Source organism: Anas acuta, chromosome 3, assembly GCF_963932015.1.
Source record: "Anas acuta chromosome 3, bAnaAcu1.1, whole genome shotgun sequence".
In the NCBI taxonomy this organism is placed as follows: domain Eukaryota; kingdom Metazoa; phylum Chordata; class Aves; order Anseriformes; family Anatidae; genus Anas; species Anas acuta.
In genome coordinates, this window is record NC_088981.1 from 112,143,237 (window position 1) to 112,152,341 (window position 9,105).

General features: G+C 48.7%; 1 protein-coding gene across 1 annotated transcript; it reads right to left on the reverse strand.

The window, feature by feature from the left end:
• Positions 1-1,082: 1,082 nt before the first annotated feature.
• LOC137854851 (opsin-5-like) lies at positions 1,083-7,661 on the reverse strand. Its single transcript, XM_068678788.1, has 4 exons — positions 7,317-7,661; positions 4,660-4,953; positions 3,731-4,062; positions 1,083-3,019 (listed from the first exon to the last, which is right to left on the reverse strand). Exons 1-4 carry the CDS (start codon positions 7,387-7,389, stop codon positions 2,672-2,674), a joined length of 1,047 nt encoding a protein of 348 aa, XP_068534889.1. The 5' UTR covers positions 7,390-7,661; the 3' UTR covers positions 1,083-2,671.
• Positions 7,662-9,105: the final 1,444 nt, after the last annotated feature.

Consider the following 9,105-nt stretch of genomic DNA (forward strand, 5'->3'; position numbering starts at 1 on the left):
GTGATTTCTGTTTTGCAAAGATACAAGAAATATGGACAGGAGCATGGGCTGGAGACATCCTATCTATACTAGCTTTTCTTTCCCCTGACTGTCCTTTACAGTAAAAGGTGACGACTGACTGAGATGTGGATGTCCCCATTGTAAAATTCTGCAGTTTGGTGAGATAATTCCTAGTGTCTGAGTGGGTTTTTACCTTAAATGTTTGTATCAGGGGATGACTGCACTGGTGATTGCAAGCATCGAGGCCCCGATTTGCTCCTGAGTGAACACGTGCATTCTGCTTCAGCATCGTACAAGATCACTTGGCAGCACAGTCCAGGGCTGGGTAGAAAATACCGTGAAATGAGAGTTATGATTAGACTGTAATTTAACTTCATGAGACTTATGAAAAAAAAAAAAAAAAACACAACAGTCCCCTGGGCTTAACGTACTTGCTTTCCCAGTGCCCTGGTCCAAGGGCAGCCCTGCTCTTTGAATTGTTTCTCTGTAACATAAAGCTATCTGCAATACAACGTCTCTCTAATGGATGTTTCAATTTCCTTCTCACTGAGTCTGGAAAAGGAAAAGAGATTTGCACCATGATACCTTGACTAGGATTTCTAAAAAAAAACTAAGTACATAAACAAATAACTAATGAGGCTATTAAAGCATTATACTTGAACAATATACAGATCTTTTGGCTTTACGAAGATTTTGTCTGTGTGAAGGGGCATGTTGTTCACGTCACATACACTTTAAAAGCATTTGCAAGTGGATGTGGACCTGTTCTGCTCCCAAATTTTTCACAGAGGCAGCTCACATCTCGTTACACGATTAATGTGCAGGCCATTGTTCCTTTCACAGATCTGCAGCTACCAGCCGGGGATACACACTTTGCTGTTTATTTTAAACACAAGCAACTGAGCAAGTGAAAGCAAAAACTTTGAGGTGGAAGACAGTAATTAAAATACAGTTTCATTTTTTCCTAACAAATTACATTTTAAAGCTAAAAAAATATGCTGGTAATTGACACTTACTGTAACAAATCCCTTCCAGCATGTTCACTGTTTCTCCACCCTTGAACACACTCCTATAAACCCTCTTTGGTTTTTTGCTCCTGTCCCTTTTGTGATTCCTTCTGCCATAGCCCTCCCCCAGCTCACTTGCAGAACACTCCCCTGCCTCTTCTCTTCTGTGTTATTTTGCTTCAGCTTTCACATGCTCCCATCCCAGTTACTGGTGTACCCCACATCCCTCCTCCCTTGTTCTTTTTTCCTTACACAGTCCCACCACGGACTGTTGGACGTGGCCGTTTCCCAGAGGATGCTTCGCCCCATCACGATGGCGACAGCAGGAGCCGGCAGCACAAGTCTGAGCACGGTCTCATTCCCTACAGAGCATGTGAGTGACAACCCAGGACAAGATAACATCACCCTGGAGGTCACTTCAGTTTAGAAATTGTTCACAACTTTTTACAAATAAACCTAGCTTAATTTAGCAGAATATTTATGAGAGTTGGCAACGCTGCCAGTAGCAGGAGTTCAGAGGAATGCGAGCTCCTTAAGGTTTCCAACCCCCCAGCTTAGTTGTGGAAGTGCTTAACCCTATTTTTTAATCCTGTTCTTGGCCTTAACTGAAGCTTATAAAATGAAACTTATTATTAGGGTTTGATCACGGTGGAAGCTATTTAAGAACTCTTAATTTCTTGTTTAAATTCATGCTTAGAAGAATAAAAATTTCTTGTTTAATTTCTTGTTTAAAGTGTTTCTGTGCCAAATCTGCCTTTGATTTAACTTTTTGCCTTCACCAAACTCATGGCAAAGGGAGATGCAGCCAGCTGAGCAAGCAGCTGGGCTGCCATTACCAAGTGCACAAGACTTTGCTAAGACATTCCTTCACCTCTCATCGTGCTGTTTGGGGTGTACAGAAGGCTCTCTAGCTTTGCTGGCTGCAACATTGACACCCAACCTCTGCAGACCAAGGCTATTTTGAATATTTTGAGCTTACAAAACTGGAACTGAGGAACTTGGTCTGGTGGGACATGCCCCTACCCATGTGGGAATTAGGTAATTTTTAAGGTCCCTTCCAACCCAAACCATTCAGTGAGTCTGGGATTTGAAATATACCTCCGAGGGAGCAAGGGACTGTTGATCACTCTAAGATATTTTGACACCAACCACTTAATCATCTTTTCCTGGCTATATTTTTTCTACCCGTATGGTTTTCTGCCTGCGTTCCTGGAAAGCTACATTCTCAGCTGTATTTATTTGGTAACACTTTGCGTTCAACCTAGAATTTTCTGTGATGGCTGTTTTACTGTCAGAGCCAAGAGTTTCAGGATAGATTGCATTAAAAAGTCAAAAGCATGAGAAAAAAAATGAAAATAATAAATCCTCTTTTAATTATAGCTGTTTCCCTGAAAATAAGTGCGACCAAAGCTGATTATGGTCTTGTTTAGTACCTAAATCTATCTATTTCCTCTAGAGTGGCAATTCTTGAAAAAATAGCATTTTCTTTTTGTTGCTGTTGTGTACCTTAAAAATAGTAATTGGGAGCTGTTTAAAAATATATACTCAAACCTCCGTATTTGACATAAGAGAAACCAGTGACAACCCCACGTTCTGCATTCCTTCTTATTTGCACCCAGGAGTGCAGCAAACTCTTGGCCTCTGTTCTGAAGCACGGCGGCATTTCAGTGAGCTGCAGCTCCCTGGTTCTCCACCTTTGCGGTGGAAGAGAGACGCACGTTGTCCCTCCCGCTCCACATCATCGAGACAGGATTTTCAGCGGAGGTGTCGGTGCTGAAGAAGTGCAGCCGCCAGCCCCAGCAGCACTGCAGCTGTTTGATTTCGCGGCGGAAAGTTTTGCTGAAGATGTAGTAGATGAAAGGGTTGTAGGCGGTTGAAGATTTGGCAAACAGGCACGGCAGCAGGGTGACGATGGGCTGCAGGGAATCGCTGGAGTTAAAGATGGACCAGAAGCTGGCTGCTGCGTACGGTGTCCACGAGCTCAGGAACCCGACCGAGATGAGCACGGCCATCTGCAAGGGAAATACAGCTTCAGTTCCCAGCTGGTACAAACCAGGCACGTAGTGGGTGGAAGAAACCACGCCTAACCCAGATGAAATACCCGAAACAGCTGTGACGTGAGCCCAGGTGACACAGGGCAGCGTGTACATTCCTTTATTGCCACATGGCAGATACACGCCGTGGGATTCCTGCCTGGCAGGGAGTTGTTCTCACCTCCTGACTCTACCTGCAGTGTGTCGTGGGGGAAGCAGCCCGAGCAGAAAGCACAGCCTATCGACTCACTGGCCTCTGGAGTCAATTTTGCTCTTCCATGGGAAATGAGCAACCGAAGTGCTTATTGAAAAATAATATATTAAATCAAACAAACAAAATACCTGTTTCCATAGGAAATTTCTATGTAGCCCTCACTCTGAATAACCTTTCAGTCAATTAAAAATAGCTAGAAAGACAGGACAAGGCCTCCACCCCAACTGCAGCATGCGTGGATGATCCAACAGCTATTCCAGCAGGACTGGAAATCTGTGTGTCCAAGAAAATCATGGGTCTGTCTAAAGAATCAAACCACTGAACTGACGGTGTGTGGGCAAGACTGGAATCACATCTCCATCTTTTTCACTAACACCAGACACGTGTAATGAAGGGTTATGAGCAGACCAGGTATGAGCAGAGCCTCTGCAGGCTCCTGATTACTGCAGACTCGTCTCATCACCATGATAACTCACCAGCGTCAGCTTCTTCTCCAGTTTCGCTGCGTTGGGGATCCTGTCGATGTTCTGGATCTCTTGGTATGCCTTATGAACCTTCCAGGCGATTCCCAAGTAGCAGGCGACGATGGTCAGTGCAGGCAGGACTGTGCACAGGAGGAACATGCTCAGGATGAAGGAGAAGCCGTTGGAGGAGTTGTGGAATTTGCTCCAGGCTATTGTACAGGAGATGCCAAACGGCTCGGGGCCGTAGTAGCCCCAGCCTACCAAGGGCAGAATGGCCCAGAGCAAGGAGTAGAGCCAGATGAAAGCGATCAGGATGCGGACAGTGTTCTTGGTGATTTTGTTACCTGCAAGAAAGAGGAAGAATCAGTCTATACGGTTCTCACCTCAGCCATGTGGGTTTTTCCATGAGGTCTCCAGCAGAAGGATGTTCACTATGGATCTGCCTGGGCTGCTGCTGCAGTTCCCCAGTGGGTTTTCTTAAGAAATCAAACAGGCAGAGTCCATGGGTTGGGTGAGACACGAGTGCAGCCCTCAGGGCCGATTTAAAGTTTGCTAAGTCAGGCAGCTTCACAAGATCAAGCTGACCCAAAATGTACCATGATCCCAAACCAGGAATGCCAGAACACTCCTTCCTCTCAACTTTCAGTACCCCTGCTTGCAGACAAATAGGCAGATAAGACAGCCTGGTCCAGTAAAACACTTGGGATCTCCACCTTTAGGTCGTTGCATTTGGTATTAATGAGAGGTGAAAAGCCTCACAGTTTAACAGGGAATTCAATCAGATCCTTCTAGGGACATTAGAGGTTTGAAACTGAAGGAAAAGTTGAGACTTATTCCTACAGGTATTGAACTGGTGCTGCACACCATACTCAGCAAAGTGCCCCCTGAACACCGCATCCCACACGCCTCATTGGCAGGTTACCAGAGACGTGGTTACTCACTGTTCGTTTTGGAGGAATTGGTAACAAGGAAGCGAATCACGGCCATGGCACACAGCGTCATCATGCTGCAGACGCCGAAAAGGAAGCCCATCAGGGCGTAATACATGCAGGACGCATCCCCTCCCAGCCAGGCGTGGTTCCAGGCGGATGCAATGGCCAGTGGGTACATGCTGATCGCCATCCCGACATCTGCCACTGCCAGGTTGACCGTCAGCAGCTCCGGGGACTTCAGGAGGGAGGAGCGCTTCGCTGCTGTAGCGAGGACGGCTGAGTTTCCCAGGATGGTCAGGATGGCTGAAAGGGCAAAATGAGCATGCACAATAATATCACACAGTTAGCACACCCGTGAAATGCCTGGCTGTACGAAAGACATGAACAATGCCAGTTAGCCTGGGACTAAAGCCTAGAAGAGAGGACACACTGGGAGGCTTGCCAAAATTTGTATCTTCCAAGCCAACACTGTGTTGTGCTGATGCTTTGAAAACACGCTGGTGTCTATCTGCTATGCCCTGCTATGAAACTTCAGCTCTTGAGCTGAAGCAATCTGGTTCTCTGAGATCAGCCCGGCAAAATCACCTGGAGGAGGTGAGGATGTACACAGCTCGGCATCCTCAGCACGGCATCCTCTGTGCTGCTTCAGCTACCCTCAGGCTGCAGCTCCTGCCTCCCTGGCAGGCTGGCACTTCCCAGCCAGGCTGTGTTTCTGCTGCGGAGCTGCTAGAGCAGAGAGGGCTTCAGATTTCTGAATACCCCCGCTTACTTCTCCTTCCTAAGGAAGCACTCCAGCCAGTGGGACTCTCATTGGTCCCCTCCTCCCGTCCGGTCCCCTCCACTTTCCCAAACTTTCCTTCTTTGCAGCCCATCTCCCACTGGAGCCCCAGCACCATCCTGCTGGGGGCTCTGAGCCACCTCACTAATCCATACGCGCTGGCCAAGCAGCCGAGCATCCCTACAAGCTGCAGTTCAGACTCCCTCACTATTCTGATGGTCTCGGGGGTGCAATGAGACAAAGCACAGAAATTGTTTTGCCAGAGGCATGCGGCGGACCAGAGGCTGCTTTGCAGAGGGACCTGTTGGACATGCATTATTCAGATGTGCCGCAGGGCTTCAAAGCATTCATAACAACTGTGTCAAAAGTCCACGCAGCAGACAACTCATTTTCCTTCGAGAGAGCACAGCATGGAGCTCTGCTTTGATCAAAAGTTTTCCTGAGAAGGTGTCCTCTCAAGTCAGAAGTGAAATAAGGAAACAGAAACAGATTCTGGTGTGCTCCCTCGCAGCTGGGGGAGCAGGAAGGCTGCATTTACTCACACACAACACACAAATGAAGTGCCCACAGAGGAATGAATCAAGGGGCGTGCAGCAGAACAGAATAAATGCATTAGCATAAATCCGCAGGTGGGCACAGACATTAGGAGAAAGACTTAAACAGCACAGAGGGGCCAATCTGAGACCCGAACTCCTTCCTTCCTTCATCCTCTTGCTAACCCCACTGCTCACTCAACCCCTCTGGCTACTCCTGCAGAATTCCCCAGGGTGCCCCGGGATGCCCGCGGTGGCTGGGCATGGAAGGACTTGCTGGCAGAGCAACCTGTGGCGTGGTGGGAAGGACATCCCTGCCTCTGGGAGGAAAATGAGCACAGGTCACACCCGGGAGAGCTCTAAGCACTACGCACGAGGGAGGAAGTCGCCCTTCCTCTTACCATCAGGTGCAAGCTTCCAGCCCCCAGCCCCTACTTGAGCTGCATCTACACGTTTCCTTCTCTGTAAGAAAGCAGCTGACACCCTAACTTGGAGTAAAACAACCCCATTTTGTTGTTTTAGAAATATTAATTTGTCTCATGCTGAGCTCTCCTCTGCTGTCAGCACGATGGAGGGGACAGCACAGTGCAGGGCAGTGCATGGAGAAGTGTGCAAGAGCAGGGGTGAGGTGTGAAATCCTAAAGCCAGAACTGCTGCCTTTCTGTTAATTCACATTAAAAATTATATATATATATGCTGGTCTTTCTTGAATGTATCCCAGGCAGAGTTTTCAAACGAGCTGAAGGGGGGCAGGTGCTCACATCTCGGCACAGCTCAGTTGCACTGCATGCCTGAAGCAAGTCAGCTCCTCTCCAAAGCTACAGCCGCAGCAAACACATCACCTGGGCACATGCAGCAAACAGGCAAGAAGGAAAATGCTCAACCAAAGCCTCGCTAGAGCTGGCTGGTACATAGCTCCGATATTTGGAAACTCTTCGCTGTTTTATGCCATTTTATCCTACCACAACACAGGTGCTTCCTGCATGATGCCAAGCCTCCCCCTACAAGGGTCACAACAGAGTTGCTCTCCCTGATCTCAAAAACTGGGAGCCCCATCTCTCTGTTCCCAGGCTGAGATGCTAACGTTAAGGGGCAGGTGACTTATTTTGACTGCCCCCGGAGGCAAACCTGTGCTGGCAGGTCTTCAGCATCACAACAAGGGATTGCAAGGCTGAGAGCAGAGCTCGATCCAACTGGCAGGCGCTAAGCAGGGGAAGATGTGGGGACAGATTGTCCACCATTTCCCTCCAGCTTCCCTCGGAGCAGCCCGTGCTGACCGCAGCATGGATGGGGGCAGCCCCGTCCTGTCCATCCTGAGGCGTGAAGCACCCCCAAACTACGAAGGCAGAACTCACCTATGAGCAGAAGAAAGACCCCAGCTCCGTAATCCACTACCGGGTGGAGTTTGGAAATGTAGTGCTCCTCCATGGTCCCCTCTGCAAGGTGGAGGCTTCAAATGGCAGGGGAGGTGGCTGTAGGGACAAAGAGGCTTTTCCTCATGGTTTGCCTGCCATGAGCTGGGCACTTGGGAGCTGGCAGCATGCAGGGACCCTTCTGCTGCCTCCTCTCTCCCTTTCTGTGTGGCGGGGGAGAAGCCTGGAGTGAGAGAAAGGCTCCTTCCCTGGGGAGACGGAGGGAAGGCTGGGCACAGCCCCTGCCACGGTCCCGCCTGCCTGGCAGAGCATCTCCCCAGCCAGCCCCTCCTCTCTCTCCGTTTCCTTGTCAAGCAACTTGACAATGCGAATCCCCTCGCAGGGCCATCGCTGAGCAGGAACAATTGCTGCTCGACCATCAGCAGCCCTGGGAAATAAACCCAGGCTGAAGGAAGGTCGGGAGTTTTGTTTGCCAGCTGTGTGGCTGCACAGGGGAAAGGCAAGGTTGGGACGGGGGAATGGCTGGGTTGAATTATTAGAGGGAAGCTGTTTGCTGCAGGGCCACTGAATGAAGGATTTTCAGAGCTGCCTACAGGACAAGTGCTACAGGCTCATCTGTCCATTTACATGGGCAGGTCTTGATTTACAGGTCCATAGTTGTAATGCCATTACCTTGACTTTTGGCCCAGGCAGCACCCAGCCACCACACTGAAGAGCTGATCTGCTCTAAATTATTCAATTCCCACACCTGGATATGCTAAGCTGCGTTAGCATCATGCTCTGCTTGGCCTATTTTACTGTGCTCAGACACAGGGAATTGTCAGATCCCCTTGAGCACGCAGGCATCTCGTGTTTGGTCTAGGTGGAATTTAGGTGCTCAAGTACAGCAGTAGCAGCCTAACTTCTGGAATCCCTGGGAACCTGAGAGACTTTAAACATGCTGAGTTTCACCAGAAAGCAAAACTGGCCATGCACAGAAATGCTGCCCCCCTCTGTGTCCTTGCTCCCAGCTTCAGCTGTCCAGGATGCACACACAAGGGATGCCTGCTGAAAGCTTTGGGGAGTTTAATTCAGCACCCACGAACGTGAAGCACAAAGCATACATCACAGGACCTTGTAGCTCTCGCAGCCTTCTCAGGGTACCTTTGTCCTAAAAACTTGGCCATCCTCCCCTCAATGGAGGAATCAGTTCCCTCATCTGGTTTCAGACACCCAACGACAAGCTTTTCCCCTTTTTGTTTCAGTATGCAGATTATAGATTATTAAGCCTGCCTCCAGCCCTAACTGAGAATTTAGGTACCAAGTTCAGCACTAATTTTGTTGCAACAGACATAAACCTTATTTTTAAAGGGGACTGAGCACTACTAAAAGTGGAGTGGATTCATTAACCTACAGCAGGGCTCTAGTTCACAAATCCTGCTGCCAGGAGCTAGATGTGGGTGAGATACAGGGGAGGAGAGCAGAGAGGGAACGTCTGCTTTTTCATCAGATGTTACAAAATGATTCCCATCCTCAGAAAGCCACTTTAATGTGCTAAGCTACTTCTCGACCAAGGCTGGCTTTTATGGAGGCAGATCAAGCTCTTCTGAAATATTTCTCCAAGACATCCCATCTCGGTCCAGTTGGGAGAAGCCCTGTGGAATCTGAAACCAGTAAGGTAAGTACTACGAGATGGGACAGTCCACCAGTTCTTCTACAAAAATAGGGGAGAAATGACAGAAATTGCTGGCATGAAAAATCTGATCAGGTGAGACATGCAGGTGAGCTTCCT

Excerpts from the sequence above, each read along its gene's own strand:
- LOC137854851 (XM_068678788.1), bottom strand. The coding sequence starts at position 7,389 with ATGGAGGAGCACTACATTTCCAAACTCCACCCGGTAGTGGATTACGGA. Across the intron at positions 4,063-4,659 it reads CAATTCCTCCAAAACGAACA|GTAACAAAATCACCAAGAAC; the intron begins GTGAGTAACCAC and ends TCTTTCTTGCAG. Across the intron at positions 3,020-3,730 it reads TGGAGAAGAAGCTGACGCTG|ATGGCCGTGCTCATCTCGGT; the intron begins GTGAGTTATCAT and ends TTTCCCTTGCAG.